This window comes from Myxocyprinus asiaticus, chromosome 24 (assembly GCF_019703515.2).
Source record: "Myxocyprinus asiaticus isolate MX2 ecotype Aquarium Trade chromosome 24, UBuf_Myxa_2, whole genome shotgun sequence".
NCBI classification, from domain to species: Eukaryota; Metazoa; Chordata; class Actinopteri; order Cypriniformes; family Catostomidae; genus Myxocyprinus; species Myxocyprinus asiaticus.
The window spans coordinates 8,871,859-8,891,177 of record NC_059367.1 but is presented as its reverse complement, the minus strand read 5'-3'; the positions used below and the strand labels follow the sequence as shown (position 1 = coordinate 8,891,177).

General features: G+C 40.6%; 1 protein-coding gene across 6 annotated transcripts in view; it reads right to left on the bottom strand.

Annotated features, from left to right (window-relative positions):
• The window catches only part of LOC127414706 (tight junction protein ZO-2-like), a 107,841-nt gene that overhangs the window by 18,303 nt on the left and 70,219 nt on the right, over positions 1 to 19,319 (bottom strand). For 5 of the 6 annotated variants that reach the window (XM_051652898.1, XM_051652901.1, XM_051652903.1 and 2 more), the window contains exons 8-14: positions 18,974 to 19,085; positions 16,658 to 16,794; positions 16,261 to 16,324; positions 14,152 to 14,302; positions 10,250 to 10,358; positions 6,396 to 6,615; positions 5,590 to 5,771 (exon numbers count right to left, since the gene is read on the bottom strand). In XM_051652898.1, coding sequence (XP_051508858.1) covers positions 5,590 to 5,771; positions 6,396 to 6,615; positions 10,250 to 10,358; positions 14,152 to 14,302; positions 16,261 to 16,324; positions 16,658 to 16,794; positions 18,974 to 19,085 — 975 coding nt within the window. The remainder of the gene's footprint in view (positions 1 to 5,589; positions 5,772 to 6,395; positions 6,616 to 10,249; positions 10,359 to 14,151; positions 14,303 to 16,260; positions 16,325 to 16,657; positions 16,795 to 18,973; positions 19,086 to 19,319) is intronic. The other variant, XM_051652900.1, reaches the window with a different exon arrangement.

Sequence of the window (19,319 nt, the reverse complement as noted above, 5' to 3'; positions counted from 1 at the left end):
TTTTTGGCTTTCAAGACAAACATATTGGGTCATTTGTTTTTATTTATTTATTTATTTTTAATCGGTGTGTCACATCCCTCTGGGATCAGCTCATTTTTCAAACGTATTCTAATTTTCTCTGCTGTCTGTGTGGGTATGCAGAGACTTGTATTAGCAGTAATGGAGAAAGGCAGGCCTGCTCAGACATGTGACTAATGTCATTGCTTTATTGTTAGTTATGTAATCAATACAGGCACAGCGATAAGTACATTAAGATGATGAATTCGCTGCCCACTGTGTCAGTTTAACATGGTGAAATATAGCTGCTGTAACTGCCTTCACAATTCTATTATACTTTCTTTTTGTCTACCTGTGTTCCAATTCACAGGGTCCCTACGCAGTGTTCACTGCTCCCTACAAACTGAAAACACTTGAGTCATGCATATTAGGGGTTTTGAGTCATATACTTGTGTAAAATATTAATTCGCATTACCATAGTTTCATATATACTATATATATATATATATATATATATATATATATATATATATATATATATATATATAGTGCTATTAGTCGATTAAAATATTTAAACGACACCAGATTAAAATTCACAAATGAATCACATGGTTTTTCATTTCAGATTTGGAAAGTGTTGAAATTTGACTCTATATAGACTTATTTTCTTGTTAAAATGCATTTAGTTCTTATTAGAAAAGAAAGCAAAACAATATGTAACAAAGTTTTAACATTTTCCAAACAAAGCATTCCACAGCATAAAGATGGAAAAGCACTAAAAATTGCACCAATTCAAGTGACATTAAACTAATCCCAAAGTCTAAGTGGGAGGTTGACTAATTTAAATATCTTGTCCTCACAGTTTATGTTTCCATTGCAATGGGCATTAAATCTCTTAAACCCTAATCCTCCACTATATTAATAGTGGCTATCCACTTTGCTACAGCAAACGTGAAGCCTCATTTACATGAATTGCTGCTTTGAACTCCACATGAAAAGCGCTTGCAGAGAACGTCTTGTTTTGCTTTTAGCGCTGGCACTCTCCAAGGCTGCGTTTCCCAAAAGCATCGTAAAGCTAAGTAGATTGTAGAAACCCTTGGTGCCAATGGTCTCTACAATCAACTTAAGCTTACGATGCTTTTGGGAAACACAGCCCAGGAAAAGATCCTTCATCTGATATGTCTGGAACGTGATGCCGGGGAAATGCTGATGCTTTACTCCAGCGGGTCGTATGAATGCGGCTTATCACAAGATCCATCTGGGTTTGTTTTGTACAAAAATTAGTTAGAGGTCCTTTCTGCATCACTTAATCATTGACACGGAATCTCTGTTGTGTGTGTCAATGTAATGACCCTGACCACAGCACAAAGGTTCCTCCCTATTCCAACCAGTGTTCAGCACTCACACGGAGCTGAATAAAATGTCAGAATCTTATGTGAAGCTAGGAAAATTTGTTAATCGTGATTAAGAAAACGTGTTAAATATTTTAAATTAATTGCATGTGTTAACGCGTTAATTTCTACAGCTCTAATATATATATATTATATACACACAGTGGTGTGAAAAAGTGTTTGCCCCCTTCCTGATTTCTTATTTTTTTTGCATGTTTGTCACACTTAAATGTTTCAGATCATCAAACAAGTTTAAATGTTAGTCAAAGATAACACAAGTAAACACAAAATGCAGTTTTTAAATGAAGGTTGTTATTATTAAGGGAAAACAAAATCCAAACCTACATGGCCCTGTGTGAAAAAGTGACTGCCCCCTAAACCTAATAACTGGTTGGGCCACCCTTAGCAGCAACAACTGCAATCAAGCGTTTGCGATAACTTGCAATGAGTCTTTTACAGCCCTGCGGAGGAATTTTGGCCCACTCATTTTTGCAGAATTGTTGTAATTCAGCCACACTGGAGGGTTTGAGCATGAACTGCCTTTTTAAGGTCATGCCACAGCATCTCAATAGGATTCAGGTCAGGACTTTGACTAGGCCACTCCAAAGTCTTCATTTTGTTTTTCTTCAGCCATTCAGAGGTGGACTTGCTGGTGTGTTTTGGATCATTGTCCTGCTGCAGAACCCAAGTTCGCTTCAGCTTGAGGTCACGAACAGATGGCCGGACATTCTCCTTCAGGATTTTTTGGTAGACAGCAGAATTCATGGTTCCATTTATCACAGAAAGTCTTCCAAGTCCTGAAGCAGCAAAACGGCCCCAGACCATCACACTACCACCACCATATTTTACTGTTGGTACGATGTTCTTTTTCTGAAATGCTGTGTTACTTTTACGCCAGATGTAATGGGACACACACCTTCCAAAAAGTCAACTTTTGTCTCGTCAGTCCACTGAGTATTTTCCCCAAAAGTCTTGGGGATCATCAAGATGTTTTCTGGCAAAAATGAGACGAGCCTTAATGTTCTTTTTGCTCAGCAGTGGTTTTCGTCTTGGAACTCTGCCATGCAGGCCATTTTTGCCCAGTCTCTTTCTTATGGTGGAGTCATGAACACTGACCTTAACTGAGGCAAGTGAGGCCTGCAGTTCTTTGGATGTTGTTGTGGGGTCTTTTGTGACCTCTTGGATGAGTTGTCGCTGCGCTCTTGGGGTAATTTTGGTCGGCCGGCCACTCCTGGGAAGGTTCACCACTGTTCCATGTTTTCGCCATTTGTGGATAATGGCTCTCACTGTGGTTCTCTGGAGTCCCAAAGCTTTAGAAATGGCTTTATAACCTTTTCCAGACTGATAGATCTCAATTACTTTCTCATTTGTTCCTGAATTTCTTTGGATCTCGGCATGATGTCTAGCTTTTGAAGATCTTTTGGTCTACTTCACTTTGTCCTATTTAAGTGATTTCTTGATTGAGAACAGGTGTGGCAGTAATCAGGCCTGAGTGTGGCTAGAGAAATTGAGCTCAGGTGTGATAAACCACAGTTATGTTTTAACAGGTGGGGCAAATACTTTTCACACAGGGCCATGTAGGTTTGGATTTTGTTTTCCCTTAATAATAACAACCTTCATTTAAAAACTGCATGTTGTGTTTACTTGTGTTATCTTTGACTAATATTTAAACTTGTTTGATGATCTGAAACATTTAAGTGTGACAAACATGCAAAAAAATAAGAAATCAGGAAGGGGGCAAACACTTTTTCACACCAGTGTGTGTGTGTGTGTGTGTGTGTGTATATATATATATATATATATATATATATATATATATATATATATATATATATATATATATATATATATATATATATATACATACACACACACACACACACACACACACACACACACACACACACACACACACACACATATATATATATAAATATGGATATATATTAGGGCTGTCAAACAATTAAAATATTTAATCGCGATTAATCGCATAATGTTTTGTAGTTAATCGTGATTAATCGCAATATCATTATAAATATGAGTGGACAAAATATGCTTCATCCAGATGTATTTTTCAGTCATCCACACAAAACCTACCCCACTAACAGAGCTGAACAACAGAAAATGAACAACACAACTCAGTTCAAATTATGTACAAAATATGGTAGTAGTAAGTGTATTATGATATGATTTATTCGCTTCTTTTTATGGAGTTTTGACACAATCTTTCCAGGAGCACAGTGGAATTAAATAGCTCTGGTCATGTGACTATTTGTACCATTCATGCAAAAAATCTGCACTGTCATTTACAATTGACAACTCTGTGTAAAATACATCAACAACTCCTTTTAGACCCTGGTCACAATTGTAACTGGTAGGATTAAATGGGTTAATGACAGTTTAGATTACCTGCAGGGTTCCAGCAATGACTCCAACTTCTGCATTGGCTAGTCTAGTGCACTATCAAACAGAGACACTCTGACAGAACCTTGGAGACAGCAGCAGGGTTTCCGTTAGTTGGTAATCAGTACCGCCGCTGTGCTCCCTATATGCATATTACGCAGTTAGCATAGAAACTCCACCGGCTGCCTTTACTGGCACATTATACGTTATAGCAGTTGCGGATCACAGACGATTGCCTCACGCTCACTTTCATTTCGTACTCGCACCGCGCAACTTTCGTTCTGCACCTCGCAGTGCAAGGCAGGTGTTTAAAGGGCAGCTGTCTTGCCACTGCAATCATGTTACAAAGTTCCAAGCTCTATCTGTGCTTTGCGGGCATGTTCTACTGCTGTGCTACATTGATCAAATGCTTCATGCAGGTATCAGCATAATGTCTCCCACCATCTATTTTCCCGACAGTCAATGCATTTGACATTAGCGGCGTTTACGCAAATTGACTCGCTTCTCATGAACTACAGTTTGTTAAAAAAGGCCATATTACACGTTAACGGCGTTAAACAAATTAGTGCCGTTAAAGAAAATTTTGCGTTAACATGTTATTAATGCGTTAACTGCGACAGCACTAAAGCATGGACTCCACAAGACCTCTGAAGGTGTCCTGTGGTTTCTGGCACCAAGACGTTAGCAGAAGATCCTTTAAGTTCTGTGAGTTACGAGGTAGGGCCTCCATGGATCGGACTTGTTGGTCCAGCACATCCCATAGATGCTCAATCGGATTGAGATCTGGGGAATTTGGAGGCCAAGTCAACACCTTGAACTCTTTGTCTTGTACCTCAAAGCATTCCTGAACAATTTTTGCATGTGGCAGGGTGCATTTTCCTGCTGAAAAAGGCCACTGCCATCAGAATACCATTGCCATGAGGGGTGCACGTGGTCTGCAACAATCTTTAGGTAGATGGTACGTGTCAAAGTAGCATCCACATGAATGCCAGGACCCAAGGTTTCTCAGCAGAACATTGCCCAGAGCATCACACTGCCTCTGCCGGCTTGCCTTCTTCCCATAGTGCATCTGACTGGTCATGTGTTCTGACACCTTTCTATCATGGCCAGCATTAAGTTTTTCAGCAATTTGAGCTACAGTAGCTCTTCTGTGGGATTGGACCAGACGGGCTAGCCTTCGCTTCCCACGCGCATCAGTGAGCCTTGGGCGCCCATGACCCTGTTGCTGGTTCACCGGTTATCCTTCCTTGGACCACTTTTGGTAGGTACTAACCACTGCATACTGGGAACACCCCACAAGACCTGCCGTTTCGGAGATGCTCTGACCCAGTCGTCTAGCCATCACAATTTGGCCCTTGTCAAAGTCACTCAGATCCTTACGCTTGCCCATTTTTCAAGCTTCCAACACATGAAATTCAATAACTGACTGTTCACTTGCTGCCTAATATATCCCACCCCTTGGCAGGCGTCATTGTAACGAGATAATTAAAATGTTATTCACTTCACCTGTCAATGGTTTTAATGTTGTGGCTGATCAGTGTATATACTGTATAGAATACCATATAGAATTAATATAAAAATTAGGGCTGTCAATCGATAAAAAATAAATACAAAAAATCTAATTACATGGCCTACAGTCCACAGCAATCCATTTGACCAATAATCTGTCCGAGGTAGTTCACAAAGGTCACATTCTTGTATTCCGTCTGTTTTTCTTTCTTTCTTTTTTATTGTTAGTTAATGTAAACATGCTAGATAAAGAATTTTGGCTCACAGTTTTTTGGTTAGTAAATCCCACCTTCTCTGAGCAACACCCTCTCGTAAGCGGGGAATCGGGTGGAGACGGCCACAGAACTCTCCTCTCGGCTCTTCCTTATGTCTTTCTTCTTGGCGGCCCTTTGACCGCGCAGCCTCCAGAAGTCAGCCCTGTCACTTCCTGAGCCTTTATGTGTGTTCTGGACATTAGCCATCTGCTCCGCTCTGATCAGCATAGGACCAAGAGTTAAGCCATGGAAATAAAAGAGAAGAAAAAAAATAATTACGGAAACTGGGTCTCATTCACTACTAATTGCTTACTAGTTACGTACTTGTGCGCACAGAAAAGGATTTTTTTTTTGCCAAATTCACAACAGGTGTGCATGCACAATTAGTTTTTCCTTTATTCTAATTTTGATGAAACCAGATTATTCTACAGTAAATGAGGAGCGTTAATTAGCATAATACACACACAAACCACTTCCATAAGGTCTTTCCACACAACCTCTCCTATACAGCCATTTATCACTTTCTGCAAACATATCTGCTAAAGATGCGCTCTTGCTTGAAAGCCTAAACATGTTATGTTTACATAATTAATCACATAAATAAGTCTTGTTTATCCTGTTTACTGACTTTCCGTAACATTCCAATCCCGTCTGAATCAGTACATGAACTGACAGACATACTATACTAAGAATTGTAACTCTAATGCTGTTCAGAAAACCAATCCTTCCCAAATAGCTATGCTGAAGTTGCATTCACAAGAGTGAACCTCCCAAAAAGACAAATCATCAAAGGTAATTCATCACACCCAAACAAAGACTGTCTGCTCTTCTCCTTTCTTACCTGCTCTTGTTGGGAATAATGCCCTTTTCCAGCAGCTTGTTGTCTTTCCCCAAGCGGATGGCCAGCCAGTTTCCCAACTTGCCGTCATATAAGGTGTCCACCACTTTGAAAATCTCCCCTCGGGAGAAGGCTAGACCCTGAGGCAGCTCCTTCTCGAACTCGAAATGGGTGCGGATGAAAAACGAGTCCCCTCGACCGGACAACAAGATTTCTTCATAAACTAGGGCACAACACAGAGACTTAAGCTCACAAACATGTCTTTGAGATATTTAGCAGCATAAGTTTGTAAACTAGAGTAGTATGCTCTTGTAGCTCAACTGGTAGGGCATGGCACTATGTTATGTTATAAGCATTCTGATAAATGAAATATATATATACACACCTTAAATGCATTGTAAATTGCTTTTAAAGCATCTGCCAAATGTGTAAATGTAAGTCATGTAAAACACTGGGGTTTTTTGGACTCACCACCAAAGTCTTGTCTATTTTGCATCTTATTCTGGTCACAAACCACCCACTTGGACAGGAAAAGACCAACATACAAAATGACCAACCACATTTTTTTTATGTGCCATTTAGGGGTCAGTGTAGAGCCGAGGAGGGCGGGGCCGGGCTGGAATGAGACACACCCGGTCCCCAATCAGCCTGATGGGGCGCGCGAGGGATAAAGGCGGCCGGGGACGACAGTTCGAGAGAGAGAGAGAGAATTGCAGGCAGCTGTACTGTGTGTTTTCAGTTGTGTTTTTTGGTTAATAAATTGTTAAGTTGTCAAGCCGGTTCTCGCCGCCTCCTTTCCACTAAACCCCCTTACACTGGTGCCGAAACCTGGGAAGGAGGAGGGATTCCCGTCGCAGGGTCCTCGACACTGCCGTCCACCCAGGGGAGCGCCGCTGCCGTCCGACGGAGTAGCCCGACCACCCGGACGCGGGGAACGGCCGCCGTCCGCGAGGCGAGTGGGGACGGGACTCCCCGACCGCCTGGAGTGAGGGAGCCGCTGCCGGGGGCGGAGGAGTGCCCTGCCGTCCCCCGGGAACGCGGAGGGGTCGAGAGAAGACCGCCGTCCGCGGGGGGGAGGAGGGAAGCGACTCCCCGACTGCCTGGAGTGGTAGGGCCGCTGCCAGGGGCGGAGGAGAGTCCCCACGGGACGCCGGGAACGCGGAGGGGCGTTCTGTCCGCTGGGGGTCGGAGGTCTGACTCCGGTCCGCCCGGGGAGGAGCGGCTGCAGTCCGCCTGAGAGGGTGGAGTAGTGATTGAGGACCACGCGACGGCGCATCAGAGAACCGGTGAGTTTCTTTTTCTCTCTCTCTCTCTCTCGAACTGTCGTCCCTGGCCGCCTTTATCCCTCGCGCGCCCCATCAGGCTGACTGGGGACCGGGTGTGTCTCATTCCAGCCCGGCCCCGCCCTCCTCGGCTCTACAGTCGGTAACTCCAAAACAACCTAAATTTAGGTCTGTTCTTCACACAAATCTTTCATACAGATTCAGCATTTTTTATTTTAACTTCACGCCATTTTTTGTCCTGTTGGAAAAGAGCTTAATGAAGATCTTTCAAAAATTCTGCTTTTGTTTTCCACTGACAAAATAAAAGCATACAGATTTGGAACTATTCCTTAAATGTTAAGTTACAAACATTATCTCTTGTCTTAAATGTCATTTGAACTTTCTGCCATTTGTGAATTTTAATCTGGTGACGTTTAATTTAATTCATCACTCATATTAAAAATGTATATTAGGATGTAAGAGTTCCATGGTTTATGTCATTGGCTCCTCTGTGCACTGCTTAAAACTGTAAATTGACAGGTAACTTCAGTTTGATTTTCTCTCATATTCTGAATCAGGATACGGAGGGTCATTCAAGGATAAAACATATTGCGGTCAGATTTCCGGTAGTGGCTCTGTTACCCTCTTGATTAAAGCTCTGACACTACATCTGTCTCAGCTCACATTAAATTACCTCATTTTCCCATGAGACATCCAACCACCCACAACAAGAAGAGACAGAGTGAGAGACTTAAAGACAAAAACAGCGAGAGAGTTAGAAGGATGGCATGACAGTAGAAGAAAAAGTATAGCGCAGAGAGATCTGTGGAAGGATAGGACGACAGCAGAGGTCAGTGCTGCTGATGTCTTGTGATGGGGTTGGTTGTGGGGGGTTGGAACTAGTTTTTGGATGGACATAAAGTCTCTACCTGGACTGTACCAATGAAGATCTAGCTCATAGTTTAGAGATCCCTTATAGTGATAATATCCTCACTGTATAATATAATATATTTGTGAAATATTTACTTTTCATTAAGTTGACAGAGTATCTTTAACCACCCACGTTAGATGTATAAAACCTAAAAAGGGAAACATTTTTAGTTTTTACACTTTTTTTTCTCTCCAACATTTTCCGTGGAACCCCTTGCACCTCCCTAAAGCCTTTTGGGGGTCATCGGATCCCTGTTTGAAAACCTTTAGAGCAGGGTTGTCCAAAGTCCAGCCCGTGGGCCATCTGCGGCCTTCCCACTGCTCTGATGCGGTGCTTGAGAGATTTTAGAAATAAAACAGAATTTGTCCCACTATGGAGAAATTTTATGAAATTCATACTCTGGACACTGGATGTCGCTAACACGTACAGCCACTATTCACAGCACATCATCTCCACTAGTGGGTTCTGTGCTGTCGCCACCAGCTTCATCCACTGGCAGAGTTCAACAGGAGTTTGAAATGCTCCTTATTTCCTAAAGTTCACTGCGCAAGTCGCTTAAAAACAGCATGTTTGGCCGATTAACAAATGGGTTAGCTCTTCATTGTGTCAACTGTAAAATCTACCAAGAGCCAATAATTTGCACATTTTCCGTTATATTTAAATATTTTTCATGAATTTGGGCAGTGTTTTGCAAGAAGGTGCAGTGTCTAATTCAACGGCTTAAGGCCCAGGGATACTTCGTTTTTCATGTTCCGGATCGCCTCGTGCCTGGTTGACCGCATTGCCTTTGCGAGTATACTTTTCTGACTGCGAACGAATAGGAACATGCGCACTACAACTGCGCTGTGACTCTTTTAGCAGACGATGCGCACAGATGAGGACCACATGCGCAAGTCAAGAAAATCTAGACGGCGCGTGGTCAAACATACATACTGTGCGCGGAGGGATCAGCAACGCACACACCCGAAGTATACTTTTGCCTTTAGTCTCGTGGACGTTCCAGAATGGCTAAAGTCGCTTACAGCACCTTTAAAACACACCAATGCATGGCTTACAAACATGAAGGTCAGGATTTTTGCATGTTTGAGTATGTGTGTGTGTATGAACACACTTGACAAGGCAATCCCTAGAAGAACTAATACACAACTGGTTTGTACTGATGAGCAACAAACCGGGGCTTCTCTACAGGTTGTGTGTGTGTGTGTGTGTACATAGGGGGAGGGAAAGACATATACAGAGAGAGAGCTTTAGAGTCAATCACCTCTGTTAAAACTTAAATTAGAAATGAATTATTTCAGACAATAGTTGCATTTTTTTATGTATTTCTTGTGTTAAATAAAGTATTAAACATTAGTTTAGCAACACGCTAACCTCAGTCTCTAGTTGCTCCCTATGAAGATTCCCAAATCAGTCCCTTATGGGGTTAGGATGCTGCCTTTAAAGGCAGCCACATATGTAGTGTAGACAGTGAGTCAGCTTACTAGGTTTAGGACAAAGCCAAAGAATTGTGCAAGTGCACCAACTGGCCCTGCTGCATTTTATCCCAACTCTGTGGAGGGGGTGGGGGGGGGGGGGGGGGGGTTCAGGGCTTGTGTTTTCCCTCAGGTAAAGCGAGGGGCAGTTTTGTGCATTGAATGTGTGTGTGTTTTTTCTCTTGCTCTCACCCTCAGTTTTATTCTGTGCCAGAATTGTCACAACCTCTCCCCGCGGGATCTCCAGTAAGAACAGCACAGCCTCTTCTCGCACAATGCCCCGAAAGTCAATGTTATTCACCTTTAGGGAAAGACAGAAAAACACACACGGTTGAAAAGGAAATGTGGCAAATGCATATCAAATTAAAAAATTCTGTTTTTGCAGTTTCAAAATTTCCCATTTTTTAACGCGCAGAAAAAGGCTACAGAATATCTTTCATAATTCCTGAAGTTTTAAGTACTGTAAAAAAATAATTATCTTGTCGTAGAATGGTCATGTAATGGAAAACAGAATTATCCTTGCTGTTTTGAAATATAAAACTAGTTGGACAAACTACTGCACCCAGATTATTTCTGAAAACAATGCTGCAAAGAAAGCCATTCAGAAATCCTTATGGTTGTGACATGACAACATCAAGCATAATATACAGTGCATTCAGGAAGTATTCAGACCCCTTCATTTTTTTCACATTTTGTTGTGTTGCAGCCTTATGATAAAATGCTTTAAATATTTTTTTTTCCCACATCAATCTACACTCCATACCCCATAATGACAAAGCAAAAACCAGACTTTTGATAACTTTGCAAATTTATTTAAAAGAAACATCACATAAGTATTCAGAGCCTTTGCTATGACACTTGAAATTTAGCTCAGGTGCATCCCATTTCTCTGGATCATCTTTGAGATGTTTCTACACTTTGACTGGAGTCCACCTGTGGCAAATTCAATTGATTGGACATGTTTTGGAAAGGCACACACCTGTCTATATAAGGTCTCACAGGTGAAAATGCATATCAAATCAAAAACCAAGCCATGAGGTCAAAGGAACTGCCTGCAGATCTCAGAGACAAGATTGAGTTGAAGCACAGATCTAGGGAAGGCTACAAAATAATCTGGCTGCATTGAAGGTTCCCAAGAACACAGTGGCCTCCATAATTCTTAAATGGAAGTTAGAACAACCAGGACTCTTCCTAGGGCTGGCCGCACGGCCAAATTGAACAATTGGGGGAGAAGGGCCTTGGTAAGAGAGGTGACCAAGAACCCGATGGTCAATCTGGTTGAGCTCCAGAGATCATGTGTGGAGTTGGGAGAAACTTCAGGACAACCATCACTGCAACACTCCACCAATCTGGGATTTATGGCAGAGTGGCCATAAGGAAGCCTCTCATCAGTGCAAGACACATAAAAAAAGCACCTAAAGGACTGTAAGAAACAAGATTCTCTGGTCTGATGAAACAAAGACTGAACTGTTTGGCCTCAGTTCCAAGTGTCATATCTGGAGGAAACCATGCACCGCTCATCACCTGCGCAATACCATCCCAACGGCGAGAGAAAGAATGTGACTGAATTTGTGACGGACTTAATCAAATCAGAACTGGATACCCTACAGGACATTAACCTCCAGATACAAAGAATTCAGTGTACTTGTCCCTAAACCAAGTGATGAAGTGCAGCATAGATCACTGGTGATCTGCTTTCTGGAGTATCGGGTAAAGGAGATGGTTCTACGGGCTGCTTGGAGTAAGACAGTAGTACACTGCTGGGGCCGGAGGATTTTCTTTGATCATGACTACGCTACAGAAATCCTTCAGCACAGGAAAGAGTACGGTGAGATCAAGAGAGTTCTCAAGAACAATAAAATACAATTCCAAACACTATACCCGACTAAACTGAAAGTGTTCTTGGACAGAGGGATTAAAGTCTACAACAGTGCGACAGAAGCGGCTAGAGAGCTGGGGAAGGAGGGATTCGCAATTGACCCACTCGAGCAAATTAGTCCAGTGAATAAAGGACCTCTTTGGCAGAGTCTGAGTTGGAAAACAGCGGTGAGTTGTCAGGTACAGATACGTGACAAACTGCAGAGTTATCAGCATGTTCCTGGTCAAACAAAAGCCAGTGGGTCATCTTGAATACATAATTATAAAAGGTATTACAGGGTATTTGACTCTAAATTAACAGACTCTAATTGCAAAGAATCAATGGACTAAATTTTGTTAACTTAGTCTGAACACATGATTCCTAATATTCATGTTTTCTATTGATCCCTGTAAGTCGCCCTTCTTGCCTTAAAATGTATTTTGTCAATAAACCACCCACTTAAAATGTACGGACAGAGACCGACATAATGGGTCCAATTACTTAGGGTAAATTAATAAGTTATTTTCTTGCCATTTTCCGTGCGGGCAGAAAGGCCCTCGATTTATGCGAGGACTTCCCCTCTATTGTTGAGTGTGCAAGTATAACCTTTACAGTGGAAATACATGTTTCATGTTGTTATTCTGTTTTTCATGATATATAGTTTAAATATTGTGTTAGTTTTAAATGTCAGTGTTCTAGTTACCAAGGGTACATTTTGTTAATGTTTAAAAGAAAGTTCATGCATTATCAGGAATATAAGGTGATGTACCTCAATGTTAATGGGTTTCATAATGTGGTGAAAAGGAGTAAAGCTATAGCAAAGATAAAAAGGGAGAGACCAAACATTATTTTTTGGCAAGAAACTCACTTTAAAAAAGTTGGGTTTTAGAAACTGTATTTTTCTTCTCATCACTTAATTTCAAACTCACAACATTTTGAATATATGTCTGAAGTTAGAGATAAAGAAGGCAGATGTATAATGGTCAAGAGTAAATTAGATCATAAAGTAACTTTAATTAACATTTACGTACCACCAGGGAGTGATCTTTTTTTTTTTTTTAAAGAAAAATATTCCAAATGATTGCTTATGAAACACATGGAACTCTGATATGTGGTGGAGATCTAACTATTCATCTTCAGCCCAAACTGTATGTGACAAACACAAAAGCTATAAAGAGGGTAGCCCCACAGGCCTTAATGGTGCAGAAATTGCTAAGAGAGTTAGGGTTAATTGATGACTGGAGGGACTTAATCCCCACAGGGAAACAGTACATGTACTATTCGGCCTCCCACTCTGTATACTCCAAAATAGACAGACTCAAGATCATGTAAGACGTACGCTTCACGTAATGAGCCATACAACTCGAAACAAAATTAGTGCCGTCCTTCTTAGCCTGGATGCAGAGACCGAATGGGGTGGGGACCCGAATCAGTTAGAAGCAGAGAAGTATCTACTAAGGATATTACATTTACATTTACGCATTTGGCAGACACTTTTATCCAAAGCAACTTACAGTGCCCTTATTACAGGGACAATCCCCCTGGAGCAACCTGGAGTTAAGTGCCTTGCTCAAGGACACAATGGTGGTGGCTGTGGGGATTGAACCAACAACCTTTTGCTTACCAGTTCAGTGCTTTAGTCCACTACACCACCACTCCATATTAATTGGTGGCGGCTAAAAAAAGCAATTACTCATTGTTGGCTTCAATAGGTGTTAAAGAATGTATAACATGAAAAGACTAACATTTAAATTGAGAACGCAAGGTGGGACTTTTGATAAACAGTGGGATTAGGACAATGGATTAGGTATGTTTCTAATTAGATTAGGAGGTGAAGAATGGGCTATATGCCTAGCAACTTTTTTTTTAACAACGTACTTGATGTTACTGATGTGAGATGTGTACTAATGTTATACCCATACCTAATGTTTCACTAATGCAAATCCATGGAAGATATGTATCCTATTGTTCCTGGCTGTGTTCGTTTGTGTTTTTGTTTGTTTGTCTTTATATTTTACAATTTATTAAAAAAAAAGCTACTGAAGTGCAGAATTCGACCACTTAAGTATTGTGCAATGGCTGGCACTTTCTTAAAACTAAATGAATATGACAACAATATTATGCCAATTAATGGTATATGCTCGACTGTACATGTGTCAAAAAAAGAAGGCACCAAAATCGTGAGAGCATTAGTAAGAAATTTCAGCTAAGGTCATCAGGACTGCTGCTGTTTTACCTTCATGATCTGATCCCCCACACAGAGACCCTCTTCTTCAGCTGGACTGCCCTCCTGCACTCCTGCTATAAATATTCCCACATCATTCCCTCCCGCCAGCCTCAGTCCAACACTCTCTCCTTTCTGAAAGCTCACCATTACTGTGTTGGGCCTGAGAGAGAGAAAAAAAATTGAGGTATTTACAAACATCTAACTTAGATAATTTAAAGTATCTGTGTCTGGGAATTTTGATTACCCTGTCACACCACTTACAGTATTTACTACAAAATATTAGTGAACTGCATTTAGAGTCTTCAGAGGAGCCAAGTTTAAAAGTTGGCAAGTTCTACTCTTGTTTAACAGTTTTCACACTTGGCACAGTTTAATCAAACATAACATACCCACCCCGTTACATAAAATAGACCACAAAAAAAAAAAAAACCTAATAATTTAATCTTTAAATATTTTTTAACTCAATTTAATAATTTTAAATGTACATTTTTTATCTCTATTTTAAATTAATTTAATTTATATTTAATACTTAATTGTGTGCACTATTAACAGAAAAGTCTTTATTGCTGACTCTTTAATGCTAATGATAGGAGGCCATAGCCTTGATAACAGGGAAAGCAGCACCCATTTTGATTCTAAAATGTTTCACCCAGTCACATTACCCGGTCACAAATTCAGAATGCCCCAAAATATTAATTTTATATTATTAATTTTAATATTAATTTAGTTTAAGATAGCATATGATCGAAATGAACTTTAAAAATTACCTTTTCAAAATGGAAAAGGCCTGTTTCATAGAATGACTTTGGTCTAAGATTCAATTAAAACATGCTGCAGGCCTAAATACTGTTTCACAAAAATAGTCAATTGTTTCAGTCCCTAATCGATTCATTCTTTCCAAAATCCCCACCAAAATCCAAATGCAGTCATGGTTTGCTGTGCCACTGAACTGGATCTCTCTTCCTGTATTCTAAGAGGAAATGGGTATAAACACACAGGAGCTGTGGTCTTAAAGCAAAGCAGCCCTGTAAGCAAGTGCTTACAGGCTCCCGGTAAATACCAGCAGCAGCAGACTGCCTTTTCCTCATGAATATGGAAGAGACTGACGGAGAGGTGATTTAGAGAAAGAGACAGAAGGAGAGAGGGAGTGCAGAGTTGTACAGAGGCTGTGATGCAGATGACCCCCCACCTCTCTCCTTATATCGCTCTCATTTTCTAGGCTTAGTCTTCTCTTGCTCTCTTCTGGCACTGTGAGAGTTTAAAGGAATAGCTCACCCTAAAAATTAAAATGTACAAGTAATTGGGACTGAGAACCATTAAAGTAGTCAATACGACCTGCACACTGTATTCCAAGTGATTTGAAGCCATACGGTAGATTTGTGTGAGGAACAGACTTAAATTTAAGCTGTTATTCACTGAAAATCTTCCCCCTCCACAGTGGTTCTCAAATCTCATTCTCAAGATTCAAACTGGCTGTTGCATTCGGTTATGACACATGGTAGAACAAATTACGTTTTGGAGTCAATGATGTCAGACCTGATGTGACGTCTCAACTTCGAACGCATATGAGAGAGCAGGAGAGATTATCAGTGCGTAACATTTTCAATTTCGGTCTGTTCCTTACACAAGGCTATGGCATGGGTTCAGAAGACTTGGAATATAGCACACAAGTCTTATGGACTATGTTCATGGTGCTTTTATGATGCTTTTTTCCATGACCAATGTAGTCACTAGTACGTTGCATGGAAAAGAGCTGCGTAAAGATTCCTCACTATCTTCTATTGTGTTTTACAGAAAAATAATAGCATGGGGGTTTGGAACGACATGAGTAAATAATTACAGAATATAAATTTTTGGGTGAACTATTCCTTTAAAGAGCAGATAGATATAGATATATAGAACATGTGCAGTGCACACTGATGCTTTGAAGTGGTGGTTACAAAAGCTATAGTCTTTAGGGAGTGTGTGTGTGATGACCGAACTTCATCTCTGTCCACATAGCAAAACTCAGCCATTAGAGAGTCCTCAGGTTTAGTTAGTGGATAAGATGTTAGTTCAGTGGATAAGATCATGTCTGAGGAGAACTGAACCTGTGGGTTATTCACAGCAGACACTCACCCGTAAATGGCCTCGTCCTCTGGGCTGGGTCTGAGCAGGATCTTGGGTGTCGTCTTTATTGCTGCTGTACAGTGAAAATAAAATAATTTACCGAAAACAACTGCGAACACACCGGGTTCAAAATTAACTGAGAAAATATATAAGCCATTAATATTTATTACAAGCCATGAAACTGTATTTTGCATTGCTATTTATTTAAAATAAATGTTTTTTGTCCTTACTTCAATCCAGTATTTTAATCAACAATACATTCCACTTGTATTGAAATCACACACACAAAAAAATATATATATATTTTTCAGGCTTGTCAAGATCTTGGTTTTAACTAAAGGGCGACACTTCCTTCACACCCTTTCTAATATCAAACTATAGGAGTTGTACAGAAATATTTTCCTACGTGGTGTTGGTGGTGGTGGTAGCGGTTCTTCTTCCTGTGGCTCTACTCTCTCCTCATGGGCTGGTGGTGGCTTCTCTGAAGTTTTGTAAGGAGAGGACGTTACAGACGTCTTGGCCGGTCTGTTTTGAGGATCCTCCCTAAAAATACAACAACATTGTTCAACTGAAGTTTGAGTAGCTGAATCATCTCACACAGCTCCTAACTAAGAAAACAACAATATTATTTGAAAGACCGGATTATGCGCATGCAGCCCAATTTTGCAACTGTGCGTCATTTGCCCACATGCCTGGAATGGACTGCACTAAAGAGCATCACAAAGCTGTTGAAGAGTGCATACTTGAGATGCATTCACATGGCTAGAACACTTGATCATGTGCAAGATGTAATGGTGAGCAAAAAAACAAAGCAAACGCAAAGCTTAAATGTCCAAATACTTTTTGGGCACCTGTATTATGCGTCCCGAGTATGTGACTGATTGACAGCTTTATTAATCCCAGTGGGGGAAACTAATTTGCCACCAGTTCAACTCATACATATACAAACAGCAAACAATATAGACACTGCATTCACAGATATCAAAAAATGAATAAAAAAAAAAAAGCCATAAAATGACAACTGAGACATGATTATCAGCTGAAGATGCTATAGATCTATACCATATCTACCAGTGTTCACTGAAAAATCTGACCACTGTTGGGACAAAAGACCTACTAAGTCGTTCAGTAGTACACTGAGGCATCACTAGTTGCTCACTAAATGAGCTTTTAAGTCCATTAAAACACTGTGTAATGGATGACCTTCAAAAAAAAACATTTTTAATTTGGCACTTGTTCTCTTTTCTACAGTTACCTCAAGCCTGGTGTAAGGCCAATCACCAAGCCAGCCTTCCTAATCATCTTATTGATCCTATTTTTATAATCTGCAGTGATGCTACCCCCCCCCCAACAGAGCACAGCATAGAAGAGGACACAAGCTAAGATTCCCTGATAAAAAAAAACATGAAGCTTCTTGCTAATATCAAAGGATCTAAGCTTCCTCAAGAAGAATAGTCTTACTTGTGCCTTCTTGAATACAACATCACTGTTCTTTTTCCAGTTTAATTTACTGTCCAGATAGACACCAAGATATTTATAAGACTGGACGATCTCTATCTGCTGACCCTTAATTATCACTTGGAAGATCTCCTCTTTCTTTCTTCTAAAATCAATAATTAACTCAGTCTTCCCAACATTCAATTTGACAAAATTTGCATCACACCAGTTGACAAATAATTCAACCTCTCTTTTGTAGGCCAGGTCATTACCTTGATTAAGTAGACCCACTAGGGCAGTATCATCTGAAAACTTTTGGATTTGACAAGACACCTGACTATGCCTACAATCAGCAGTGTAGTGTAAATACAAAAGGGGATAAAACCGTGCCCTGTGGAGCTCCTGTTTTAGTTAAGATCAAGCCAGACAATTTATCATCAAGTCTGACAAACTGAGGTCAAGATCAGAGATAATCTAGGACCCAAGCAAAAGTTGTGTTATGCAGTTTAAAATGTAGTAATTTATTAGCTAAAAGATGTGGTTGAATTGTATTAACAGCACTAGAAAATTCAAAAAACATAATCCTTACAGAGCTTGCTGTTGTTTCCAGGTGGCTGTAAATGCCGTGAAGCCTAAAAAGTAGTGCATCATCTACTCCCACACCCTTCCTGTATGTGAAATGCAAGGGGTCTTAAAGACTGATACCCGTCTACTCAGATGACCAAGTATAATCCTTTCAAAACATTTCATTGTGTGATGTCAGGGCTATGGGTCTAAGATTATTAAGATTACTACTCACATTAGTTATTTTAGGAATTGGAACAAGACAAGATGTTTTCCACATTACTGGAATTTTTGATGAGGACAGCGACAAAGAACAAAAATCAAATGAAGGACTGAGCATAACTGATCAGCACAGACTTTCAGGGTGCATGGATGGACACCATCAGGGCCTGCTGCCTTGTTAGCCTTAAGGTGTTTTAACTGCTGTCAAACCTCATCAACATTAACAATGCTAGCTGGGCTACTGTCCTCAGGACTGCTCTGTGCAAGAGATGTGAGGATGCTCTCATGAGAAGCAGAAAAGTCAAATTCATCAAACCTTGCAAAGAACTGATTTGCCTCATTTACATTTATCCCAGAACCAAGAATGATGAGAGATAAATGAGAGAATTTTCATTTTTGGTTGAACCATCCCTTTAAGGATTGGAAATATATTTAGAGCTGACATTAACTTCAATATTTTAGAAAGTGTGCTAAAAGGTGATGGGAGGGAAATTCTCACCTGGCATTCTCTCGTGCCACATCGTTAGAAGAGTGTGAGGAGAGGTCAGATTGGCGTGACCTTTGGTCATCTTGAGGTGAGTAGGAATGGTACGAATCCATCTCAGAGATATCTGAAAGAAACGAGAGTCTACAATGAGAAGCAAATTACTTGAAGTATTTTCACGGACAGGAAAGAGACGAGGCCCAAAGGAGACAGAATTAAGTGGACCCACAACCACAGTGTACAGACCACCGTGTTACTATTGACTTGGTGTTAATTTGCCATGATCTGCCCCGTTATAACAATATTTGCTTGTATACACTGTGATTTTAACCACAGGATGTAGTGACGTGTCACAGGTGTT